The sequence below is a fragment of the Leptosomus discolor genome, chromosome 24 (genome assembly GCF_034619465.1).
Source record: "Leptosomus discolor isolate bLepDis1 chromosome 24, bLepDis1.hap2, whole genome shotgun sequence".
Lineage (NCBI taxonomy): Eukaryota > Metazoa > Chordata > Aves > Leptosomiformes > Leptosomidae > Leptosomus > Leptosomus discolor.
Window position 1 is genome coordinate 3,363,315 of NC_141414.1, and position 25,982 is coordinate 3,389,296.

At 58.5% G+C, this 25,982-nt stretch overlaps 2 protein-coding genes across 2 annotated transcripts; both read left to right on the plus strand.

Moving 5' to 3' along the window:
* Positions 1 to 11,202: 11,202 nt before the first annotated feature.
* Positions 11,203 to 15,593, plus strand: MATK (megakaryocyte-associated tyrosine kinase). Its single transcript, XM_086477328.1, has 12 exons — positions 11,203 to 11,218; positions 11,437 to 11,550; positions 11,704 to 11,819; positions 12,166 to 12,385; positions 13,337 to 13,430; positions 13,531 to 13,596; positions 13,751 to 13,850; positions 13,941 to 14,025; positions 14,205 to 14,278; positions 14,387 to 14,582; positions 14,963 to 15,049; positions 15,196 to 15,593. The coding sequence occupies exons 1-12, from the start codon at positions 11,210 to 11,212 to the stop codon at positions 15,376 to 15,378; spliced, it is 1,344 nt and encodes a 447-aa protein (XP_086333454.1). The 5' UTR covers positions 11,203 to 11,209; the 3' UTR covers positions 15,379 to 15,593.
* Positions 15,594 to 16,750: 1,157 nt separating this feature from the next.
* LOC147413764 (complexin-3-like) lies at positions 16,751 to 18,205 on the plus strand. The gene is made up of 3 exons (XM_086477650.1): positions 16,751 to 16,905; positions 17,555 to 17,642; positions 17,984 to 18,205. Exons 1-3 carry the CDS (start codon positions 16,751 to 16,753, stop codon positions 18,203 to 18,205), a joined length of 465 nt encoding a protein of 154 aa, XP_086333776.1.
* Positions 18,206 to 25,982: the final 7,777 nt, after the last annotated feature.

The window sequence follows — 25,982 nt, forward strand, 5'->3', positions numbered from 1 at the left end:
AAGTGCCACGTTTTGAGGCCTCTGCACTGCTGAGTCGCTCTGTTAAAATAATGTTGATAGCAACACTCTCTCCAGGAGAGACCTGCCTACCTCGTGATCCCCAAGGAAAGACTAATACTTGAATTGTCAGAGATGTGTTTCAAGCCCCCGGGCACTCACACTTGGCTTTTACAAAGCTCATGTTGCTTTTCTGAATGCTTGCAGTCCTTATTTATAGAAAAGCTTTTAAGGGGAGTCTCAAATGCTGTAACTGTGTGCTCATTCCAGAGAATCTAAAGCTTCTAGGACTATTTAAAATGCTTTTAAACTTTATTTTGAATTCTTTGCCTGCCGAGTTTTGGTGTTAAAAAGCTGACTCAGTGGATTTATTGTTGTGTTGTCTTTTCTTTCTCAGTCTTGCATTGTCAGATGAACATGCAAGATCCCTGTTAGAAAGGCAAGTTGGTTGCTTTGGGGAGTCAGCTGTCAGGAGTGAGATGGTGCCACAGCCCAGGCACAGGCAGAAAAGAGCAGCAGTTAGAGCAGTTAAAGAGGATGCTTTGGTAGGTGTTCCTGGCAGCGGTGTACTGGAGGCCCCCACTGCAATTAGCACGTTTAAACTCCTGAGAAATGTGGTTCATGTTTTATTTATTTTTATATTTCTAGCATTAGTGACACTAGAAATTGTGTTGATGTTGCCCCACTTTTTAATAAAAGGGCGGGTTGAAGTGACTGAATATTTCAAATGAGAGTCCAATTGTCTTCAAACATGATGCTACTTGTTTTCACTGTTTCCATCTGCCACTGAGTCCTCTGTCACGTTTTTTTTATTGCCTACGTGGGAAACCATAGAACTTACTGAAGCACATAAAATTGTACAGTGCATAACTCAAGCCCTCTTCCATTCTGTTTGCCTAGTCGTTCTTAATTTGGTATGCAGTAGGAAAGGTCATTTACATATAATTACTTCTTTTTCATTGACACTTAAAATTTGCCTGACCATGCTGTTTCTTTGCCATGAAAGCATGACTTCCTTCCCCGATATCCAATAAGCAAACACTAAAATCCTACAGTAACTCATGTTGAACATGATGAAAGAGAATCGAGTGTGAGACTAAATTAAAACTGCTGTAGCCAGTCCTGCCTGAAACCTCTGTGGCTCAGTGCAGAAGTTTGATTAATAAGACTTCAGCTTGGATACCAAATTCCTGATTTCTTATTTTCCAAGTAGCTGGCTACCCTACCTTTAGGTGAGTGTTTGCAATATAAGCTTAACTGCTGTGCGTGGTGTAGTGATGGTCATGATCTTCTAAGCAACTTTAAATTCCAGCTTCCACAGTGTGTGTGGGAAGAACTGCAGATTTCTATGTATTTCCTTCGTCCAGCTGCCTTCATTTCAGTCAGGCTGTCACCCTTTTATCTGCTTCTTCTTCTGGCTTGTTTTAAAAATGCTGGCTTTCAGGAAAAAACACCCAAAACCAGGGGACTTGAAATGGCCCCCTTGTCATCTCAAAAAAATACATGCAGTAAAAAAAGGAGGGACAGCTAGAAGAGCAGAGGGTGAAGGAGGTGAAAAAAACGACAAAAAAAGAAGATGCTGCCTAATAATGTTACTGCACGTATAAAATAATGTTCGTATGGTTCCAATTTTTATATATAAAGAGGTCCTGGTTTAGTCTGATATCTTACATTTTTAATAACTTTTCCTTGAAATAGTGTACTGTAGGTAGTTTTAAATTGTGCTATAATCACAACAGAAATTGCACCATTGTGTAAGAGTGAAGTTGCTTGTAGCAACAGTTGCTTTCCTTCTGTTGTGTCTCCTTCCCCTCCCACTCCCTTGCTCTGGAAGAAACTCTTCCCGAGCAAACCAGGTAGACAGTCAGATACTATTAAAGAAGAAAAACCAACCAACCAAACAAACAAAACCCCACACCCTCTTGTATTGTGTGTATTTTTCATACATTTTCTTTAATACTTGAGATTTCTGCCCTCAAACTGGAGGCAGTTTCTAGCCTGGCCTGAAGTGGCTGAAAACAGGTTTGGGCTTTTTACCCCACCCCTTCGGGGAAGATCTTGCACTTCAGGGGTAACTGATGGGAGCAGTGGTGTGGGTGCAGAGCTGTACGGAGATGTGTAGCTGCTTGCTTAGAGTCTTTTTGGTGGTTTGGGCAAAGCTGGCCCAGCAAAAGTGTGACGGACGGGCTGTAACGTGGCTTAGCGTTGTCATAATGACACCTGGAAAAAGAATACAATGGAGAAAACCGGAGTTGAGCACTTTTGTTGTTCTTTGTGATGTTGCCGAACAGCTAGTGGATTGTCACAGGCTTCAGCTTCATATGTTCTTTGTTTAAACTTCAGTTTCAAATTGCTTTTCATATTCCTTCAGGCTTTTCGGAGTATTTTGAACAATGGCTGTTTAGAACTTACTGAAAAACATTATTTCTGCATTGTTTATTGTTAAATAAAACTGTTTCTTCTTGAAATACTTTTGTTGGGGTGTAGAGCAGGTTCTGTTTAAATATTCTGGGTTAGCCACACAAAAATACATGTATGAAAAGGGATGCATTTCAGTGCTTCCATAGATGTTTAAATAGATATGTCATTGTATTTAACTAGTACAGTTCAGTGTGGTCTGAACTGAAAGGTGCTCACAGCTGACTGGCTCTGCTGGAGCTGCTGCCACCCTTCTGTACACATAGTGTTACCATAACCTCGTGGCAAAGCCCGGACTCTGGTCCTCCTTTTCTGGCAAATCAGAAAGATTGGGAAGTGTTGAAATACTGTGAGCAATTTCTAACCTTTTACTTCAGCCAGATCAAAAGAGGATGAAGTGGTGCATCCACTCCAGAAAGTTTCCCTCAATAGAAATTAGGAAGTAAAACCATTAGAGACTGCCGTAAATGCTGCCAGAGATGAAAGCCAAGTTACAATACCGAATACTGAAGAGTTTAACAGATGTAGCAGTCCCCGTTCAGGGTAAGGGCCATGGATGCCTGTGAGGACCGAGAACCCAGGTGGGGAACACGCCTGGAAGTGCTGCACGTCACCCCCAAACAGTCGTGACAACACACAAGCACGGGCACTGCAGCGAAGGCCTGGTGGGGCCAGCTGAAACGGCAGCCGCAGCAGCGGGGTTTGGGCCGCAGGAGCCGCAGGAGCCGAGGTGGTCCGCTGCAGCGGCGCATCTCCCACCCCTGCCTCCTGCCCAGTCTGCTTTCTCTCTGGGGCATAAATGTGTGCATCGCTATTTGCTCTGTAGAGGTTTAGTGAAAACATCTTTGCTGCCCACGCTGCACCTTGGGGCTGCTGGGAGCGGCGGGGAATCCCGCTTGGAAGCGTCAGCCTGGCTCCTGGTAATGCAGCGTGCGTAGCATGGCCAGCAGCATCCGAACCTGGTGCTGTGTGCAGCTGCTGGGAGCGGCGTCAGGTTAAGGCTTCAGTTAGAGCTCCAGCCGTTATCTGGGGTGAAATATCCTTTCAAATGATCCGCTATCCAAATGACCCAACAGAGCTGTTGGATTGAAATAAACCTTTACTCTGAAAGGGGGGGTTTAAACTCAGTGATGGTCTCTGAAAATGCTGGAGACTGGATGTCAAAACCCAGGTGAGACGCCCTGTGCTGCCTGTACAAGCGGGCAGCTCGGCTTGCTCACTGTTGGTGTTTGAAACCAGGTCGGCTCAGTTGCACTCTGGAGGTGCACGTTTTTCCTTTGGCTGTAGAGGGAACCAGAAGGGACCTGGGTGTTTGACTTCAGGTGCTAAAAGGAGAGGTAAAAAGAATCCCCCCCCCCAGTTGCTGTAGAGACAAAGTAGGGAAGAGTTGTCTGCTTTTGTGGCATATTGCCACTTGCTGAGTCCCTTTTTAAAGGCTTGATGTCCAGGGCAGGTTCCTCAGGCTGAGAGGCACCTTTCTGGTGAACCCACCTGCCTTGTCAGCGTGCCCTGAAGGGAGCTGAGTCGGCAAAAGAGAGCCCACGGGCTCTGGACTGCTAGTGCCCGAATCTGTCCTGAGAAGAAAGGAGCTGGTTTTTCTGTACTAAATGTGCTGCTGTTCCTAAAGAATATTGTTGTCCGTCCTTCCTCCTTCCTGCTCCAACCTCTGCTTCCTTGGATAACTTTCATCCTTCATCTTCCCAGGAATGGGACTGCTCAACAGTGTGTTCTGTAGGACATTGTGAGCCTGGCTCTCCCTGACCCGAGGAAGGATGCCAGAAGGAAGACTGACAAGTGGGTTAAAGCCTCAGCCTAGGATGTGAGAAAAACAATGCCCATACAATTGCACATTTAGCCCAGCGACTTCAGAAGCGCTGCAAAATGTTGGTGTTTTGGAGGGACATGCTGGTGATCCAGCTGTGCCACACGGAACCAGGCCATGCAGTGCAGATACCTACTTTGCTGCACCAGAAAAGGGAGGAAGACAGCTTTGAGGATCAGTGTGTTGAAGTCTGAGGCACTGGCTGGGTGGTAGATACCCAGATATGTAAAGGGGGAGACCAGCTCTGGCAGAAGCAAGTGGGAGTCTTTTTGTTGGCCATCCAGCACGACAGGCAAAGCCAATTTGTAAAGCCTGAGCAAGCTGGTCCCTCTGTGCGATGCTGAGTTCTTTGGGCCGTGGTCACGTCTGTAACAACGTCCAGATGTGGCAAAACCCCAAAGTAGGAAACCTCTGTTTGTTGCAGAGTGCTGCACCGACGCCACGAGACCTGATGCTGAGCCGCAGGAGTGCGACGCTGGCGCTGTGAGGACATACTCATGTTTATTCTCATGCTTGAACAGAGCTGGTATCTAAGGATCTGTCCTTACAAATCCAGAGGATAATGCAAGGAGTGCTCCTGGGGAAACATGTCCCAAGAATCCTATAAACAGACTGGCTTCAGTGGCTTGGGGAAGTTGTTTGGTGGAAAAATAAAACCAGGAGCTGAAACTAGCGGCTAGTTTGGAATAGTTTTTCTTCTAGACCACCTTTGCCTTGAATTGCCAGTAATTTTTGAAGGCTTAAACGCCATTTTATTAAAAACAAAACAAAAAGTACACACAAAAAAAAACCCTAGACCCCTGAATGAAGTACGGTGTTTGCCTGAAACTGCATTTTCTTGTCACCATTTTGCTCAGAATGTTGTAAATGTTGAACATTAGTGCAAAACCGGCCTCCGGTTTTCTGGCTGGGATGATGAGCTGCGGAGGCGATTATTCCCTCCCCGCTAGTTGCGGATGCTGGAGGATATAGATAAGCCTCTACCGTTTGACAGTGGTACTCATTTAAAGGTCTCTCTGCAATTGCCCGTTCCAGCCTGTGATGCTTTTGTGTTTCCATCCCCTGTAGAGCACCAAGGTGCAGCCCTGCTCGTGGCTCGACCTCCCCCAAGTCTCACAGGAGTCGGTGCTGAGACAGGATTAGACTTCAGGATCCCTGATCCCACCACGTCCTCTCCTGAGTGTCAGTCTCCCTGGAGACCTGCTGCCACCGTGGGCACCCACTCCTCGGGTAGCTGCTCTCACCACGGCAGTCGAGGCGGTAACAGCAAATCTCCCCGTTTGCAATAGCGGATCATTAATTCTCTGCAAGTGCTACTCAGTACTGCAGGATATAGGATCTGATGATCTCCAGTTCATTTCTAGCAAGGGTGTGTACTTGTGCCCTCAAAGGGTAAAAGTTGTTATAAGTGTTGTCAAATAATGAGTCATCTCGGATTAATGTTTGACTGTGCAGGCGGCAGGCACTAGGACCTCTGGGACGCTGTGTCTACAGCCCTTACCAGAAGAGAAATCAGGAAATAACGCAGTAGCTCTTTCTGGAAGCATGCCCTTGAAAAGAAAGCTTTGCTGCTTCATATGAACGAGAATTTACTCTCCAGGAATTCAGGAATCTGGGTCCAGGCTTAGCTGTGAGCTACCTTGAGACATCGCTGCCTCCAAGGCCCTGCATGGACTTTGCTGGGAGGTAAGTGCAAGGGTCTGCTGGAGCTGATGAGAGCAGGTGACGTGTTGTGGTGTCTGTCAGTGGAGAGGGATGGACGTAGCGTTGTAGAGCTAAGAGCGTTGTGGTCAGTGGGGAAAATGGCCGGTGCCACCTGGTTCTCAGCCATTTGTCCAAGTGACCCTTAGTTGCGCTGGTGTTTGTAAAAACGTTCGGCAGGGTGTGTTTCAAAGGTGTGTGCACAGTGCAGCCGACTCCGATTTCAGCGCAGAGGCGTGATCTGCCGCTCCGTGTGTCCCCTCTTCTGCCACTGTGCCGTTGGGTCCTGGCAGCTCCTCTGGTGGGGTAACTCCATGCACTGGAAACAAGCCTGAACTCTCCAGTTCAGGGTCGGGATGGCTCCACCACACCCAACTGTGTCTCTGTATTTCTCATCCTCGCAAATACTTGGGTTAACCGGTTAAAAAACGTATAGAACAGCTCCAAAACAAAGAAGGGGGCAAGTGTCTCCTCCCAGGCTTTGTGCTTGTGGGAACATTCATTCCACTGATGGGAGCTGCAGGGACCAAACGTCTCCAAGAACAAATAGTTGCCTTAGGAGGACAAGGCATGTGAATGTCACCAGGAGGAAGGTGATTCACTGCCATTGCCCGCTGGTGGCTGGGTGGAGGCCCTGGCTGGTCCCCAGGCTCTGCCAGTGGCAGGTACGCATGTGGGGCGCGTGTCCGGCACTGGGCAGAAGAGAAGCCAGGCCCTTGGCGGGGCCCTGTCCCTTCCAAGCACCCCCTGCTCTCTGCACACAGGGGCAGGGCTGAGCAAACAGTTGCTGCTTTTCACCAGAAATTACCGCCTTGGGGGGACAGAAAATGAAGGGCCAACTGTCAGAGCTGCTGCCATCCTTCCTGGCTCAGCCAGCACGTCCCTCCTCGTACCAGGCTGTACCCCAGCACGGGGTATGGAGTGGACCCTGTCCTTAAGCTCTGTGCCCCTGAGGTCGTCACCCATCCTGGAAGAGAGCTGAGCTGCATCGAGTCACGTCAGACTTTGGCTGTGCCTGCTTGGGGACAGGCATGGGGTGGCTGCCTTTGCATCTCTAACTCCACCAGGATAATACGTGTGGCACGGATGGCCTGTAGGACCAGAGGATGCCTGTGCTAGCTAACGATGGCTTTGGGAACAGATGAAACTGCTGCCTGCTAATAGTAACCTCGTGACAGCTGCAATTGTCCCTTTTTTGTTGTTGTTGTGGATAGGGACTGGCATGGTAAGTCCTTGGGTCCTCGCTGTCTTGGAGACAGGCTGGGGTTTGCCACCGGTGATGCAGAGGAGTGACCATGACTCACCCTCCAAAAGAGGAATAGAGCAAAGACTGTCATCTCTGCTCCAAGGAGCTGAGTGAACCCCCCCACCTCTCCCAGCCCAGCAGAGCCAGGGAGACATCATCCTGCTCTGGCTTGAAGTTTCCAAGAGGCACAGCCAGCACTGGCTCCCAGCCCCGCATTGCCCTGCCCAGGCTCTCCTGTTCACTGAGCACCAGGAAAACCAGTGCATGAATGAAATCACCTCTCCCCCTCCTCAGATGGTTCTCTTCTCTGGAAGCCGATCTTTCCCCGGCTGTTTCGAGGTCTCAGAAACAGTGAGGAGCACCAAGCAGCTGGGATAGCTTCGCACTATCTAGGTCTCTGCTAGGAAGGAGCAAGGTGGGCATGAAGCAGCTGCGCCTGTGTGGGACACGGGTCTCATCGGATGGTGTCTTTGGCAAAGCTGAAGGGTGTGAGTTGCGAGCACTGAGAAATCCCACCTTCCTGTGGAAGAGGAAAGCAAGTGTCTGCCGTGCAGTGGCAGACTGCAAAATGGATCTGGAGGAAGGGAGCTGAAATCAGAATGAAACTTCCTGAAGCCATGGCTTGACTTTTAAGAGCGTGGTGAATTTGGGGGCGATGCCATGGTATGGGGATGCACAGCAGCCCGGGCAGTGCCACTGAGGACACAGGCTTGGTGTCAAGGGCTGTCCCCCTTCCAGCCCCCTGTGCTGCTAAGGCAGCAGGAGGGGATTTGCCCACTGAGTCCCACCATCCACAATTTCAGGGCCTCTACAGATACCTTGGCCAGAAAAGTCAGACTAAAGAAAATGTGCGCGCCCCCCCCCCCCCTTTAATAAGACAGAACAGCTGCTGACAACCAACATCGAGAAGGCTGAGGTACTCAACATTTATTTTTTTCCCTCGGTTTTCAGTGGTAATCTCTCTTTCCGTGTCTCTCAAGCCCCTGAACCTCAAGGCAGGGACTGGGCAGATAAAGTCCCTCTCATTGTAGGAGATCAGTCCAAGACCACCTGAGGAACCTGAACATACGTAAGTCTACAGGATCCAACAAGACGCAGACCAGGGTCCTGAGGGAACCGGCTGATGTAGTTGCCAAGCCACTCTCCACCATATTTGATAAGTTGTGGCAACCAGGCAAAGTTCCCAGTGACTGCAGAAAGGGAAACATCACACCCGTTTTTAAAAAGGGTAAAAAAGAGGACACTGGGAACTGCTGCTCTGTCAGCCTCACCTCACTGCCTGGTAAGAATGTGGAGCAGATCCTCCTGGAAGATATGTTGAAACTCATGGAAGACAGGGAGGTGATTAGAGACAGCCAGCATGGCCTCACCAAGGGCAAACCGTGCCTAACTAATCTAGCAGCCCTCTACGTGGAGTGACTGCATCAGTGGGCTGGTGAAGAGGTACGGATGTCGCCTGTCTGGATGTCTGTAAGGCCTTTGATATGGTCCCCCACAGCATTCTTGCCTCTAAATTGGAGAGAGACAGGTATTTTGGATGGACTATTAGATGATAAGAATTGGCTGGATGGCCCCATCCAAAGAGTTACAGCCAGCCGCTCGGTGTCCAAGCGGAAAGCAGTAACAAGCGGTGTCTCTCAGGGGACCATGCTGGGACCAACACTATTTAGTGTCTTCATCAGCGGTGTGCATAGTGGGATCGAGTGGGGATGACAGCAAGCTGAGGGAGGGGTTGCCACCCAGAGGGACCTGCAGGCTGGAAGGGTGGGCCAGTGTGATCTTCACGAAGTTCAACAAGGCCAAGGGCAAGGTCCTGTACCTGGGTCGAGGCAACCCCCTGTATGAACACAGGCTGGAGGATGAAGGGATTGGGAGCAGCCCTGCGGAGAAGGACTTGGGGGTGTTGGTGGATGAAAAACTGGACGTGAGCCGGCAATATGCGCTCGCAGCCCAGAAAGCCAACTGTATCCCGGGCTCAATCCAGAGCAGTGTGGCCAGCAGGTCAAGGGATGGGATTCTGCCCCTCTGCTCTGCTCTGGTGAGACCCCCCTGCAGTGCTGCGTCCAGCTCTGGGGACCCCAGCGTAGGAAAGACACAGATCTGCTCGAGCAGTTCCGGAGGAGGCCATGGAAATGGTCTGAGGAGTGGAACACATCTGCTATGGAGAAAGGCTGAGAGAGTTGCAGTTGTTCGGCTTGGAGAAGAGAAGGCTCCAAGAGACCTTATTGTGACTTTCAATATATATGAAGGAGGCCTACAAGAAAGACAGAAAAAGACTTTTTACCAAAGCTTATAGTGACAGGACAAAGGTGAAGAGAGTGGGTTTAGCTTGGACATGAGGAAGAAATGTTTTATGATGAGGGTGGTGAGGCGCTGGCACAGGTTTCCAGAGAAGCTGTGGCTGCCCCCTCCCTGGCAGGGCTCAAGGCCAGGCTGGATGGGGCTGGGAGCAACCTGGTCTGGTGGGAGGTGTCCCTGCCCATGGCAGGGGGTTGGGACTGGGTGATCTTTAAGGTCCCTCCCAACCCAAAGTGTTCTATGATCCTCCCATGGAGGTGACACTGGGCATGAAGGGCTCCAGGACAAGACCCACAATTTTGCACTGGGAAGTGACCTGTGCATCCCAGCATGACAAGTTGGTGGCAGTGGGAGCAAAGGAACCTTGTGTGGTCATCACACAGCCAGCAGATGTGATGGTCCCGCCTCGGCCCAGCCTTTCCTGTCAGCGTCCCCCCTGCGGCAGTCAGCCCCCACGTCACCCCTGCCCTGTCCCACATCAGTGGGGCCCCGTGGCCAGTGCCTCTTGTGGTCCTGATGACTGGGAGCTGCTGAAACAGGAGATGAAAAAACAAGTTCCTGGTAAGACTGCATTCCCCACCACGGCGATGGGCCCCTGTCGTGCCAGCAGTGCCGGTGGGCAGTGGAGCACATGTCTGGACTGCAAGGCATGGAGAAGGGGCAGGGGCAGGACAGCTGGGTCCTGCTCCCACCTGGCTTTGGGACAGGAGTGTCCCTGGGGTACAGCCGGCACGGGCAGGGTTTGCATCCTTGTCTTGGTTTGAAAGACAGGTGTTTGCGGAGGAAGGCAGGAGCCTCTCTTGGAATGGAAAGTGCAACCCCCTTCCCTCCAAATTATTATAATTTTGAAATTAAGGGGCCTTCAGGCAAAGATATGGGGAATAGGAATAACAGTTCTTTACTAATATATATATATATATATATAACACAAGGCAGGGAAAAAAAACCAAACAACCCACTGGTTTACACTGACAGAGTCAGGAATACAACCTGACACCCTGTTAGGGTGGCAGTAGCAGTCCGATAAGATGCTGGCTGCAGTCCTCCTGAAGCGATGGATGTAGTTCTGTGGAAGCAGCAATCAGGTAAAAGAGTCTGGTCTTCCTCGGAAGGTCCAGTGGTAGGTAGGTAGCTCTTGTCCTCTGGAACTCCAGTGGGGGGAAAAGCTCCTCTGGGAATCCAATAGAAGAAGGCTGCTAGGGTGTTGGAGATCTCCATTTTTATTTGGCATGGACTGCTTGGCTCCTTCCCCCCCCTCCCCGGGCGGAGCATCTCACAATGGGATGGGGAGTCGTGAGGCAGTTCCTTGATGGGCCATGAACAGGAGATAGCCCAGGAGCGAGTTATCGATGGGTCAGGCGATAAAGCATTGTTGTGCCCAGTAACAGGAGATAGTCCAGAGGGGGGAGGCAGGGAGCACCGCCCCACCTGGTCTCAACAGCTCCTGAAGATGGTAATAGAATATTTTTTTTTTCCTTTTGGCACATTTTACACTGTGACCCAGGACAATCCTGCTCGAAGCTTTCTTCTCCATCCTGTGGTGAGGGCTGCCCTGCGTGATGGACCAGCTTGCAAGGAGCTGTGTTGGCCAGAAGAGCCTGGGGGGACAGCAGTGGTGGCCTGGGACAGGCCAGCTCAGCCCCATCCCTCCACAGCCCCCTTTGGTTTCTTCTCTGCAGGTGGCAGCAGGAGAGGACAGGGAGTCCCTGATGCACTGACAGCCGACCATGTCTGGGGTGAGCGGGGCTGCCACAGGGATGCTGGCACTTCCCCTGCTGACATCGGGGTGATGTGTCCCCCCAGGACCACCGTGGGGTGGAGGAGGGCTTGTGCCCAGCACCCCTTGTGCCCAGCCAGGGCTTCAGGTGGTCCTTGGGGCTGGCCCTGATGGCTGTGGGGGGCAGAGGGGGCCCAGCTCTCACCGCCCCTGCTGACACTGCCTTCTTCCTTGCAGAAACACTGGTCCCCTGGGACACAGTGTGTCACCAAGCATGACCACACCAAGCCCAAGGCCCAGGAGCTGGCCTTCCACAAGGGTGACGTGGTCACCATCATCGAAGCTGTGGAGGTGAGCCCAGTGGGTGCTCAGGGGACACGCTGCCCCAGGAGGGCATGGAGGGAATGGGAACCAGTGCCATCATCTGAGCTGCCAGAGCCAGCCCCCACCTTCCCAGGGGGATCCCCCCTTCCTTCCCTTGCTCTGAGACCCTCTCGCCCCCAGGGCAAGGGCTGGTACCGCGCCAGACACAACGAGACGGGGCAGGAGGGGCTGCTGGCGGCCAGCGCGCTGCGGGAGCGCGGCGCCATCCGCGTCGACCCCAAGCTCAGCCTCATGCCGTGAGTACAGTGGGGGGGGGCCCGGGGGTCCAGCAGTCCCAGCTGAGCCCCCACGAGCTGTGACAGCGGATGAGTCCAGCACGTTTCCCCCAGACAGGTTTTGGGTGGGCAGCGGGGGGCAGAGCAGCCTGTAGCCATGCCCTGGCGATGGAGGGATTTGCTGGGGGTAGCGCCTGGCTTTAAAGCCCCCCCATTGTGCCCACCCATCTTGGACAAACCTCATGGGGAGGGTGTTTGTGGAATGGAGTTTACGTAGCTCTGGCGGGGGCTCTACTCCCCCTGTCCCGCTGCTGCTGCTGGGGCAGCCCGCCAGCACAGCCCCTCTCCCCACTGCCCCTCTCCCCAGCTGGTTCCACGGGAAGATCTCGGGGGTGGAGGCGGTGCAGGAGCTGCAGCCCCCCGAGGATGGGCTGTTCCTGGTGCGCGAGTCTGTCCGCCACCCCGGGGACTACGTGCTGTGCGTGAGCTTCGGCAAGGAGGTGATCCACTACCGCGTGCTGCACAAGGAGAACACGCTCAGCATCGACAGCCAGCAGTACTTCTCCAACCTCATCGACATGATTGAGGTGAGACCCCCCCGCTCCCCGGGCAGTGAGCCCCACCTGCGCTGGACCGAGGGCAAGAACCTCACGGGGTCACACGGAGCAGTGACAGGTCCCTGTCCTTTATCCTGTGGTTTCACTGGGTTTTCACCGGTGATTCTCCGTCGCTGCCAAAGGCTCGTGGTTCCCACTCAGTTTAGGGTGCAATGGACAGATCTGGGATGCCCCAGGGACATCCTCTGCCACGCTGGCAGCAGCCCCGGTCCCTTGCCCAGGACCAAGTTTTGCCCCATCCCTGCTCATTCGGGGCTTCACGCAGCAGCGGGGCTTAGGGCATTTTGGAAGAATCAAGATCCTGGCAGCCTCTGCCACCCGTGGACCCTGGATGAGGTCTGAGCCCTGCCGAGGCTTTGAAGTGTTTTACCACGTTTGTCTCCCCTCTGAGCCCCCCTCTCGCCTGCTCACCTCACGGGGCTCCCTGGCTGCCGCATTAGCTCTCGCCCTTCCAGCGAGCTCTTCCTCAAGGTCCACCATGACCTTGTCTCGTAGCTGCTGCCCATCTCCTCTCCGGGAGGTTGCACTCTCATATTTTTTCCTCATTTAGACACAACTTCTGGTTTTGGGTGGATCCTTTCCCCTTTCAGCTGCCCTGACCCCGCTCTGTAACCGCAGCGGCTGTCCCACTGCTTCCGCTCCCAGGCACCTCTTCAAACTGCTGCCAGCTGCTGCAGCACCCACCGGGGTGTTTAACCCCATCAGCTGCCGTCCAGCTCACCGGTGACATCCCACATCGCCCGTGGTCCATTATGGTGTTTCCTTGGCTGTGCCAGAAGGGAGCAGGGCTGAGATGTGGGCTGCGAATTGCGGCGCTGGGGGAAATGGAGCAGCCCATGGGCATTTCCCAGCTCCGTGCCCCGAGCTTGGGGGTGAGAGATGGCATCGCTGCATTGCCTCTGTCTGTTCATCCCTCGGCAGCACTACATGAGGGAGCAGGGAGCCATCTGCACCAGGCTGGTGAAGCCCAAACCGAAAACTGGGATGAAGTCAGCCGAGGAGGAGTTGGCCAAAGGTAGGGGATGGAGGGAGAGGGTCACAGTCTGAGTTTTGGGGACACGGTAGCATGGCCCCACTGGCGGCCCTTGCTAACCTGCCCTTGTGCCTGCGCCCAGCCGGCTGGTTGCTGAACCTGCAGCACCTCACGCTGGGAGACCGCATCGGGCAAGGCGAGTTCGGAGGTAGGTGAGAAAATGGAGTTGGAGGTTGCCTGGCCGGGGGCTCCCAAAAGGCACCCCCTGACATACCCTCCCCGTCCCATGGCAGGGGAAACTCAGCCTGGGATGCAGGGAGTCAGGTGTGGGGCTGAGCCTGACACCCCGTGTCCCCTCCCAGACGTCCTGCAGGGCGAGTATATGGGGCAGAAGGTGGCCGTGAAGAACATCAAGTGCGACGTGACCGCCCAGGCCTTCCTGGCCGAAACGGCTGCCATGACGTGAGTGTCCCAAGGGGGGTATGGCCCAACCCTGCCCCATGACCTAGGGACAAGCAGGCACCCCCTTGACCCAAGTCCCCTCCATTTCAGGAAGGTCCGGCACAAAAACCTGGTGTGTTTGCTCGGTGTGATCCTGCATAACGGCCTCTACATCGTCATGGAGTTCATGAGCAAGGTGAGAGCACCTGGCTGATCCTCAGCCAGTGAGACCCATTGCCACTCAGATTTGGGGACAAAATCCCTGTTTGGGGGCTGAGTTGGACGGATGCTGGGTGCTGCAGCCCCATCGTGAGAGGCAAAGTCCCCGGACAGCCCCTTCCCGTTGGTCCTTACACGTTTCTCCCCCTCTGTCAGGGCAACCTGGTGAACTTTTTGCGCACGCGGGGCCGGGCGCTTGTCTCGACCCAGCAGCTGCTCCTCTTCGCTCTGTAAGTCCATCTCCCTCCCTCTGGGCTGGGGACTGGTGCTCTGCATCCCCCGGGCAGCCGCGGGGGACACGCGGTGACACTGCGCTCTGCCTCGCTCGGCCGCGACAGGGATGTGGCTCAGGGCATGTACTACCTGGAGTCCAAGAAGCTGGTGCACAGGGACCTGGCTGCCCGCAACATCCTCATCTCTGAGGAGAACGTAGCCAAAGTGAGCGATTTCGGCTTGGCCCGGGTCAATCCCAAGGGTGCGGATGCCATGTTGCTGCCCGTGAAGTGGACTGCCCCGGAGGCCCTGAAACACAACGTGAGTGATGGTGGGAGGGGAGCGGGGGCTGGAGGGGTTCCTCCCGAAGCAAGTCACCCCCTTGGGTCCCTCCAGCTTGTCCGCCGACCTGTCCCTGCCCTGCGGTGGCTTCTGGCACGTTCAGCCCTGCATCTCCCAAAATCTGGGCTCTGTCCTGACCCAGCCCTTGCCCTGGTGTGTAGTGGGAACTGGGGCAGCGCTGGTGGGATGTGGCAGGATGGACCCAGGGCCATGTGGGTGATGGGAAAGGAGGGGGTTGGACCCCGGGGAGCTGGAGGTGGCAGGGGGCAGGTGCTGTCTCCTGTCTTGCCCTCAGAGAGGGATGGGGGCCCGGCGTGGACCTCAGCCAGCTTCAGCCTCCCCTCCTCCTGCCGCCACAGAAATTCTCCTCCAAGTCAGATGTGTGGAGCTACGGGATCCTTCTGTGGGAAGCCTTCTCCTTCGGACGAGCCCCTTACCCCAAGCTGGTGAGTGTTGTGCTGGAGGATGCCACAAGGTCACACCCCGCTGGCACCAATGGGACACGGACATCCCACTGTCCCCTGGCCAAGGTGAGCCCCTGATGGGGCAGGGAAGGTGGGGGGGTGTCCAGCATCCTTCTCCATCCTGCCAGAGCCTGAAGGAGGTGACGGAGCTGCTGGAGCAGGGGTACCGCATGGAGCCCCCCGAGGGCTGCCCACCCGCCGTCTGTGCCCTGATGAAGAGCTGCTGGGAGCTGGAGCCAGGCAAGCGGCCGTCCTTCAAGAAACTCACGGAGAAGCTGCAGAAGGAGCTGAAGCACCTGAGGGATGATTAGCCCCTGTCCTGCTCCCGGGACCCATGGCCAGAGGCCCCCTGGACACACCAGGGTTGGGAGCAGCACGGCAAGGGGTGGCCGGGCAGTGGGGTGGCCCACATCGCCACTCTTTCCTGGTGGAGATGGGGCAGCAGCTGGGGGAGAGTCTCTCCTCCCTTGGGGTGCCCGAAAAAGGGGCAACAGCCTTCCTCCATCCTGGTACACGTCCTTCTTCCCACCACACAGCCCAGAGAAGGCTCCCATGGGGTCAATCTCCCCTGACCCACTGGGGTGGGGAGAGCAGCCCCCAAGGGGGGCCATGCCCCGCACACCCCACGCTCAGCCCTCGACAGTGGATGCCGCACGTGGGGTCCCTTCGAGCTGCCCCTCCCAGTGACTGGGGACAGGACAGGACATCTCTGCTCGCTGGAGGATGAAACTCCATCCCCGACACAGCCCCGCTCCAGCCGCACAGGCACGCCGGGCACAGCCAGATAAACCACGCAGATTTGGGCTTTTTTTGATTAAACCAAAGAAATTAGTTCAACAGCATCTTTAAGCCTCTGGGCTCAAATTAGGCCTATCCCTCGCTTGGGGCCTGGCAAAGCATAGCAAAAGGCTTGGGGGCAGACCAGGAGCTCCAGCCTTCAGAGCCCCCCACATGCAGCCCAGCCCCTCTCCCCTCGGGGCTCTGCGCAGCCGGGGATTATTCTTTTAATCAGAGTCTGTATGGGAATTGCTTGCCTATAGATTACGGGAGCGTGGCATATCCTCTGGCAGGGGGAAGCCCCCAGCCTCGTCGGCTCCCAAGCAATCTCGACGTCTTGGTGGAGCCGGGATTAACGGGGGCACGGGGCCACACGCGCGTGTGTGTGTTTGTGCCTGTGCGCCCGCCCGCCGCCTCCTCTGCCTTCCAGTCCTTTGACCCTCGATTGGGCTTTTTTGGCTAATCCTCTTCTGTCTCCTCCACCACGACTTCTTGCACCTCCAATGCCCCTGTGCCGGTGTGGGTGGCTCTGGGTGCCTGCGGTGCAGGGCTCCCCCCCCAGCAGGATCTGGCCCTGCGGGTGCTGCCCTCCATCGGGGCCTGTGCAATGGGGGCTCTTTCGGCCCCATCCAGGCTGCGCTGGGGCTCGGGGGCTCAATCCACCTCCTCATCCCCCTGATGGGATGGCACCCTGGTGTCCCCCCGCACTGCCGTCTCCCCCCAAGCACCCTTGGGTGCAGTGAGCAGCACGGGAAGGTCTTTCCATCCCGGTGGCTATGGCTTCCCCTCCTAATGCCTTAATCCGCCCCTGATCCGCGGTGCCCCTGACCTTGTAGGTGCTGGCCCCGGGCAGGGACCCAGTGGCACCCGGCACCGTGGGGCACGGGCTGGTGCAGCTGCCCACCCATGGCCTCCTTCTTCATGGCTGCCCTGAAGAGCTTTCAGGGGGGCGAGGAGGAGCCACCCAAGGGGCCCCCCAAGGATGGCAAGGCGGCCACGCTGCCCAACGGCATGGCCCTTGAGGAGTTTGAGGAGTACCAGCGGCAGCTGCTGGAGGAGAAGTAAGGCTTTGCTGGGGCTGGGGCGTCCCTGGAGTCCCCCATGCACAGGGACTGGGGTCCCATCCCTCATGGGCTGTCCCCAGGGTGGGACAGGGATGGGGACGCAGCAGGGGCAAGGGACAGGGACAGAGCGGGTGCCCTTCAGCGCCTCTCCCCACAGCACGGGAGGTCCCCATGGGTGGTGGCACAGGGTTGAGTGCACTGTAGGTGACAAGGGGCACCCACAGGTGTCAGTGCCCTGGAACGGTGGGTGCCTGGTGCCAGCCCAGCACCCATGGAGCTGAGGGATGACAGGGGCCAGCATAGAATTGCCTTAAGGTCCCACCTCCCCGGGTCTGGGTGCTGTGGGGACCCGGTGGCCCAGCATCCAGCAGCTGAGGGGCCGCAGGAGGAGCAAGTCCCTCCAACGGGCACCTTTTGCTGAACATCTCTGCTGGGTGCTGGGGCTGGAGGGGCAGAAGGTGGCCCCTGCCCCAGATCCCCGTTGCAACCCTCCTGCAGACCTTCGCAACCCCTTCTCCTCCCAGCCCAGCCCAGGGCTGGCACAGCCGTGCTGCTGCCAGAGGACCAGGGCGATGCCGGGGTGGGGGTTCTGGTGGGGGGCTTGGTGAGGTCGGGGGGGGTGACAGTGTGGTGCCTGCTGCTGCAGGATCGAGCGGGACAAGGCATTTGCGCAGAGGAAGGCAGAACGAGCCACTGTGCGGATGCACCTGCGGGACAAGTACCACCTGGCCCAGGTAAGGACCCGCCTGTCTGCGGTGGGACCTCAGGGGTCTTCCCCCAGACCCTCCATCCTCCAGGACAGCCTCAGGCTGGGCGGCTGCAAGGCCTCCCCCGGGGCGAGAGATGATTCCTGAAGAGGGCAGCAAATGGCTGCTGGCTCCGTCCGCACCATCCACCCGCCCACGCGTTTGTCCAGCCGTCCAAATCTGGAACCAGACAGTCCTGGTGTCCCCCCAGCGCCCCGGCAGCACTCAGTTGGCCCCGAGGGACCTGCTCTCCCCCGTTCCCCCACCCCACGGCTGGTGGGCACACGGGTCTGCCTACAACCCCGATGCCGTCTCGCACCCGTGCGCAGGACGAGCGGGATGATGCTCAGCTGCATGTGGCCGGCGGCGCGGTGGAGCTGCCGCAGGAGCTGGCTGCGATGGTGCGCAGCGAGGAGGAGGAGGAGGAGGAGGATGACGGCGCCGGGGCCTTCGCCTTGCTGACGAAGCTGCGGGAGGTGGACCTGCCGGCACTGCGGGACCGCGCGCTGGGCAGCGTGGACGAGGTGAAGGAGAAGTGCGCCCTGATGTAGCATCGCTGCCCGCCCTGCTGGTGGGTGACACCAGCAGCATTGGGGCTGAGCCCCTGCCCCCCCTGCTGCCCCCCGGGAGTGATGGGATGCAGGTGTCACAGGTGCCGTTACCTGGGGGTTGGTCTCTCAATACATACGCTGGGGGTGGGTTTTCCTCCCCAAAACTACTCTCTCTTTCTTTTCCGGGGTGAACTGGGCGGCTGCTGGGATGCAGGACACCGGGGTCCCCTCCAGCGATACTGGCCAAGCCCCTCCCTGCAGTGTCCTTGGTGTGAGCCCCTGGTTGAGGCAGGTGGTGGTGCCTGATGCTCCATCACCCTCAGGAACCAGCCCCAGCCCCTCGCACACCATTTAGCTCAATAAATGCAGTGTTTGCCGGCACCAGCGTGGTCTTCCTGCCATACCCCTCATCCACATGAAGCCTGTCCTGGGCAGGGGGGAGGACACAATGACACTGCTGCAGCAGAGCTGCCCCACATGCCCCCTGAGCCAGCAACCAGCTCAGCTGCCGGATCCATCCCCTCCTTCTGCAGGGAGCCAGCAGGACCCATGCCCCCTCGGGAGGCAACACCTGCGGAGTCTGTGGCAGCATTTAACCCAGCCTCGAGCATCCCCCTGCCAGCACAGGCAGCGAGGGGGTCCCTTTGGCTGGGGCTGGGGTGCCCCACTGCCTCTCGTTCCTCCAGGGACTTGCTCCCTGCTCCCGGGCGTTCGAGCAGTGGCACTGGCTTAAACGCCGCCGCGCCGGAAGGCTGGGGGCTGCTGAGATCACTAATACCTGCCTATTTTAGCGAGGTCTAATCTGCCTGAGTCGCCTGTCCCCGAGGACTAAGCTAGCTGAACCCTTGTAAAATGTACCACCAGCGCTGGCCCCAACGGCAACCTCCCCGCCAGAGCAGGAGCTGCCGGGGGAGTCACGCTGTGTTTGTATGAAAGAAAGGACGTGCTGAGCTGCCTCTGTCCTCCCCACGCCGGGGCCATCTGCTCCGGAAAGGCCTGCGGGGACAGCCCTGTCCCCACTGCCCGTGGCTGCGGTGGTGGGGCTGGGAGGGGGCTGCCGAATCCGGCGCGGGTGGGGGTGGGAGTTGTGCCGCGGAGCTCATCGCTGTCACAAGAGCCACAAGTCTCAGCCTCCCCCACGGCAGCACCTGGAGCTGCAGCAGCTCCAGCGAGGAGGTCCTTGGGTGCATGAGGTGCCCCCGCCCCAGGCACCGACCCCTCCGGGTACCAGTCAAGGGGCTGGGGACTGCTGGAGCATCCCAGGAAGCGTGTGACAGGCACATCCAGCCCCCACTGGCCCTGCCATCCCCACCCTCCATCCTTTCTTCAGAACTTGCAAAAATCTCTCATTGGGCACAAAAATCCACCTGTGTTGCCTAGGATGGGGCCCTCCATGTCCCCGCCAGTCCCCTGGCCAGGTCCCTGGCCCGTGGCACCCAGCACAGCCCCATTCCCACCCCATGTCCCTGCTCTCCCCAGGGCTGGAGCTGGACGCTGAGTGCCAGCCGCTGGGACAAGTGGCACCAAGGTCCCCAATGCGCCCCGCCACGGCAGGCTCCTCCGTTCCCGCTCCACGCTGGGGCTCCATCCTGCCTCGACGGGCAGCCCAGCTCCCAGTGCTCCCAGTGGGGCTGCACGGGGGCTCCCAGTGCTGGCTGGGATTCAGGTCAGGACCCTCTGCCAGGTCTCCTTGGCTAATCGTCCTGCCCCCCCCCCCCCCCCCCCCCGCCCTCCCCACGCTGCCACCTGCCTCCCACTCAGCACCCTTTTGGGTCACCCCTGCCGCCTCCCCGCCTGCCCAAGGCCTCTTAATGAACTAAAAAAGTGATAAATCCCCGGCCGAGCTGGTCACGTGAGGCCGGTGGCCCCCGGCCGCCCCCCGCCCCGACCCCCGCCTCCGGCCCCACCGCCCCGGTAAGCTGACGCAGCGTCTCTAAGCGTTAGCAGCTTTGCCTGCTAATAGGATTAGGGAGGTTTAAAACTGTCATTTGAGTGAACTAAACCCCCTGATACTCTGCATTGCACCTTCTTAACCAATTTGCCTTCAATTAGGGTAATTGGGAAACTAGCAAAGAAGTATAGCATTAATATTTTAAAGTGATGAAGCGATTATGGGCCTTGGACGAGGAAGCAAATCAATTTGCTATCTGCTCCTAAAAGGCAATTATAATCATTTGGCAAATAAGCCTGCTGGCCTCCTCCCCGCCCCCCGCCCCCGTGCGAGCCAACACCTTAAGGCGGCCAGCGGGGCCGGCGCCGCACACACCGCCCGGGCGGCAGTGCCCGAGCCGGGCAGCTGGGCAGCCCCCTGCTCCCAAAACCAGCCCCAGCACCCCTGCAGGTCCTGGCACAGTGATATCTCCCTGCACCCATCGGGGCACGGCTGGGGGGAGCCGCCGAGGGCCACCGGAGCAGGGGACTTGGCTCCTGCGCCCGCTGTGGTGGCCAGTGTGGGCACAAGCGCACGAGTGGGAGCAGCAGGTCCAGGTGCCTGTTGCATCCCCAGCCCCATGCATCGTCCCTGCAGCTAGAGATGTCCCCAAAGCCCCTCAAAGGCAGCACCCCCCTGCTGCTGTATGGCATGGCGGTGTCACCCTGTCCCCAGGAGATGTGTGGCCCCCAGGACGGTGTCACGCCATCCCTGGCGTGGGGCCATGCTGTCCCCGGGACGGTGGCATGCCATCCCCAAGGCAGCGTCACGCTGTCCCCAGAGCAGTGTCGGAGGGGGCAGGCGAAGCCGCACAGCTCCACAGGGAGGGACACCAAGATGGCCTCGGGGCCCAAGCTGGGACTCTGCGGGGTCCCGCTGGCAGCAGCTCCAGTGGGGAGAGCGCAGCCCGCAGCCACCCGACATGGGGTGAAGGGGTCCAAACCCCCACGGTGACATTTGCCATCCGAAAGGGGAAACGCCGCAAGGGGAGGAAGGGAGTGGGAGGAAGCCGAGACAGTGGCCGGGGGCGGCAGCATTTGCAGGTGGCAGGAAGAGGCTTTTGGGAGAAAGTAAAAGTGAGCTGAGAAAGCAAAACCCGCCCGGTGGGACAGGGGGATCCAGGCAGCACCGAGCAGCCCCCACCCGGAGCCCCCCAGGACCCCCATCATGATGTTCCCCTTGTCCCCAGGGCGAGAGTCTCTGGGGCGGCAGCAGGAGGGGGGAGGAGAAGGACAGTGTTTCTGCCCCCCAGCCCAGCTGCCTCTGCCCCACACTTCCACGGCCGTGGCCCATGGGCAGCCCCCAGGGATGGTCGCCATGGCTGGACCCCCATAGCTGGTCCCCACGGGGTGTCCCCATGCCCGGTCCCCGTGCCCAGTCCCATGTCCATGAATCATCCCCATGCCTGATCCCATGGACAGTGCCCAATACCTGCTCCCTGTGGCTGGTCCCCACACTTGGTCCGTCTGCCTGGGCGCTACCCCTGGTCCCCGTGGCTGTTCCCCATGCCTGACGTCCACACCAGTTCCCCAAGGCTGTTCAGGGTGCCTGGTGCCTACGCCTGGTCCCCACACCTGGTCCCCACAGCCAGACCCCGTAGCAGGTCCCCAGACCCCATAACCAGTCCCCACACATGGTCCTCACAGGTGGACCCCACACCTGGTTCCTATCCCCATCCCAGTGCCCATCGCTGGCTGTCACACCTCTCCCCACAGCCGGTCCCCATCCTTGGTCCCCACACGGGCAAGGCTCTGCAGGCAGCGTCACCAGGAGCCCGCAGGGCCACACACGCCGTCACCGGGGCCATCCCCAGGCTCGCCATCCCCATCCGGGGGGGGGGAGGATGACGACGACACCCACCACTGCAGCATCTCCATCCCGCCGATGCTTTGGGGCGCCTGCCCTGGACCCCATCCCCGCAGCCGAAGGAAATCCTCCCCCCTCATCCCCCCACCGCCCCGGCCTTTCTTCTCCGCTCCCCCTGTTTCTAATTCTTTTTCCTCGCCCGTAATGAGGGGATTACAAGGCAAACTCCAGCAGGACGCCTTTGTGGGGAGACAATCTGAGTGGGGAAGGCAGTTCGGGGCTTTGTCCACCGCCACCCCCCCGGACCCGCGCTGGGGGGGACATTTAGAGCAATTACTTGTCCAGAAAGTAACTGTCAATCATTCTTAAAGGGGAAGGCCTCCAATTAATAACCTCGTCTTAATCCTTTGGACTCATTTCCAATCTGCGGTGCCTTGGTGACATCTGCAACACTAAATAAAGATTCTCCCGAGCCTTAGCACGGCGGTTCTGTGACAAATAAGAAGACTAGAGGCAACTTTGGCTGCCAAAGCTGCGAGATTGGTGAGGTTGAGCCGCTTGTTTGGTTCCCAGGAGGGACCGGCAAAGTTAAATACTCCTGGAAAAGCCGAGTTGGGCCCAGCAGGTAACGCCGTTTTATTCCGATTCGGGAGGAAGCACTGGGGGAAGATGGTGAAAAAGGGAGCGGGTGTCCCCAGGGCACAGCCGGGGCCAGGGCTGGCACCCTTCCCTGGGGGCTCGGGAGTGGGTGCTGGGTGCCTGTCAGCACCGCTTGCACTGATTTACACCCGGGGCCGGAGGGCAGGAGCCACCCATGCTCCCCACCACCCCTGCCAGCCACTGCAAACAGCCCGTCCCGGGCGGCCCGAGCCTGGGGGCCCAAATCCTGGCACCCAGACGGGCAAAAATTGGGACCCAGCGAAAGCTGGGGCTGTTGCCTCTGCGTCACCCACTGCCGGGGGAGGCCACTTGTCCTGGCTGATGCTCTGCTGCTTTCCGGCACCGGGGAAGGGATTTTTACCCACTTCAACCCGGGCTTCATGCCATTTCTGTTGCGTTCTCGGGTGTCTTAATAACAGGTGCTCCCTCCCCCCCGGCTGGCAGCCCCTGCAGGAAAACCGCAGGTCGGGGTGTCAAGTAGAGGGAGGGGAAAAAACCCTCCCGAGGCTTCAGGTCCTTGTGGTTCCCAGCACAGTTTTAGAGCTTAAGGGCTTAAACCCCAAAAATGCCACCAGGATGACGGCGGCTGCAGGAAAATGTCCGACAGGAGCAGGGAGGCGGCTCGCACCGTCGCACCCGCTCAGCGCTGCCCGTTTTTAGGCAGGATTCCCGAAACACCGGGGGCGAAGGCTCAGGGCTCCCGGTGCAAGTCCCTGGAGAATGGGGACCATGGGGTGGCCAGTGCCATCATCCCTCAGCCCGACCCCACCGGGGTCCCCCCTTCCATGTCCAGGGACATCAGTGACCCTGGTCAGGCCAAGGCAGAGCCGGGGGGGGGTGTTGGGGGGGGGGGGCTGGCCCTTGCATCCCCCTGTCCCGCAGGGTCTGGTGCTGCCGGGTCACTCCTGCCTGGTTATTTTACTGTTCTTCGCTTTATTCCTGCTCCCAGGCCAGGGTTTGCTCCGCTTCCCGGCAGGGTGGGGGTTTAGTTTCCTTTGTTTTTGGATGAGGTCAGGGTGGGGGAGACGATGGGGGCTGCTCCCAGCCCTGGCCCTGACCTCCATCACCGCACCTTGTCCCTGTGGTCCCCCCATTGCCCCACCTCTTCTCTCCTCTTGCTCGCCTCATCTTGTCCCCAGCCCCCCCCCCCCACCGGAGGCCTGTCTCACCCATCCCCCAGTGCCCATCTCACCCGTTCCCATTGCCCCAGCTCCCCCCAGTCCCCCTCCCTCCCAGACCCAACTTCCTCCCATTGCCCTGTGGGGCTGTAGCACACGGCCGGGCAGGGCAGCTGGGGGCCCTGATGGGGTGCTGGGACCCCTGGGGGGGTCCATGCCCCATGTGGGGGCCATGGGTGCTCTGGGTGCTCACCCCCTCTCCCCTCTCCTTGCAGGTGCGGAGCTGCGCAAATGAGAAGCGGGTGAGTGAGAGCGGGATGGCAGCGGGGAACCCCGTCCCCTCCCCGTGTCCCCAGCCCCAGCACACGACGCGACACCTGCACGGTGACAATGGGGCCCCTGTTCCCCCCCAGCACCCACTCACCCCTGCCTTGGGGCAGCCCAGAGTGCAGCACCCAGCACCCCTGCCCCAGCTCACGGCTCTCCCTGGGGCACCCCGAGACTGCAGCCCCCCCTGCGTCAGCAGGGCCGGACCCAGAGCCCTTGGGGCTGCAGCACACCCCGTGAGGGGCCGTGGGGCGTCTTGGGGGGCCGGCAGCTCCCAAGGCCGCACACGCCAATGCCGGGCACACGCTGCACGCCCAGCGCTGCACATGCACTGCACACGCTGCACGTGCAACACGCGCTGCAAACACCGCGCTGCACACGCGGCGTGCGCGGCCCCTGGGCGTGCACGGTCCGCGTTACGCGCGCTGCGCCCGCCACGCTGCGCAGCCTGCATGCGCTGCACAGCCCGGGCGCAGGCTCTGAGCAGGCTGCAGAGGCGCCGGGCATAGCACCTGGGTGTGCTGCGCACGCTGCGCGCACAGACGCTGCACGCACAGACGCTGCACACGCCGTGCACCTGCACGCGCTGCGAGCACGGCGCTGCATGGCGTGTGCAGGGTGCTGCGCAGGCGCCTCCGCTGCCCGCACTGCGTGCACCGCACGCGAGGGCACCGTACGCACTGTGCAGCCACTGCACGCCCACTGCACGCCCACTGCACACCCACTGCACACCCACTGCACAGCTGCTGGGCACGGATTCACGCTGTGCCCACACCCGGTGCATGCCCCGCACACGCACAGGCGCTGCGTCCTGCATGCTGTGGGTGCAGCCCCTGCACTGTGCACGCTGCACACGCGGCACACGGCCCCTGCGCCCCGGGCACCGCACCCTGCATGCAGCGGGCGGGCGGCACCAACCGCCCCGCACACGCACACACGCTTCACACCTTCCACTCCCCCCAGCTCGGGCCACTGCACGTGTGCCCTCCCGTGCCCCGCCGCGCGCACCCCTGCACGCACCCGAGCACCCCTCGCCTGCCCGTGCCAGCGGGGTGCCCAGCCCTGTGCGTGCACAGACACACGGACCCACACCTGCTGCAGATGTGCTGCTCGCACCCGCGCTGCCCGCTGCACGCACAGGCGCTCTCCGTGCACAGGCACCCCACGTGTGCCCAGCACCCAACACCCACCCCCTGCGTGCCGTCCTCTCGGGACCCCCATTTATTCCCTCCCAGAACAAACTGACGGTCCCTTACCCTCCCCACACCCATTTGGGCGTCAGCTGAATTTTTGCCAGCGGGTCTGAGCGATGCAGCGCCTTCCCCTCGGCAGAAGTGCCCCGGGATTACGGTTTTCTGCCCCATTTCCATGTTTGCCTACATCCTTACGGTAGAAAGGGACCCTTAATCCCCAGCAAATACTGCAGGAAGATTTCAGATGCCGGATAAAAAGCTTAAAGATGAAATGTTGCAAGGGTTGAAAATGCTTATAAGCGTGCAGGAAAAAAGGTTATTAGCCGTGGGATGGCGCTGGGTCCCTCTGGCCGTGCTTGGGGACTGACTTTGGGTCCTTCAGCAGTTCAGGGCCAGACTCACAGCCCGCGGGGAAGAGGGGCTGGAGGAGATGAGCTGGGCTGGAAGGAGGGAGAGGAGCCGGGCTTGGTCTCTGCCACGCCAGGGGGGAGGTCGATTGGCTCTCAGTGACGGCGCTTTCATGAAATCCTCCGCTTTAGGTGAAATTTGACTTTTAGCTGCGGGTGGGTACGATGGCCTGGTCGCGTCTCCCAGTGAGCCCAGTGCAGGGTGCTCAGGGAGCCCATCCCCGGGACCCCGGGTCAGTCCCCAGGACACCACAGCCCCGGGATGACGCCGCGGCAGAAGAGAGGATTACGCCTTTGCATAACTGGTTTCTGGGGCCGCCCCATCCGCCCGTCCAT

Coding starts and splice junctions, on each gene's coding strand:
- LOC147413764 (XM_086477650.1), top strand. CDS start 16,751: ATGGCCTCCTTCTTCATGGCTGCCCTGAAGAGCTTTCAGGGGGGCGAG. Junction 16,906..17,554: donor CGGCAGCTGCTGGAGGAGAA/GTAAGGCTTTGC, acceptor CTGCTGCTGCAG/GATCGAGCGGGACAAGGCAT. Junction 17,643..17,983: donor ACAAGTACCACCTGGCCCAG/GTAAGGACCCGC, acceptor ACCCGTGCGCAG/GACGAGCGGGATGATGCTCA.
- MATK (XM_086477328.1), top strand. Junction 12,386..13,336: donor ACCTCATCGACATGATTGAG/GTGAGACCCCCC, acceptor ATCCCTCGGCAG/CACTACATGAGGGAGCAGGG. Junction 13,431..13,530: donor CGAGGAGGAGTTGGCCAAAG/GTAGGGGATGGA, acceptor GCCTGCGCCCAG/CCGGCTGGTTGCTGAACCTG.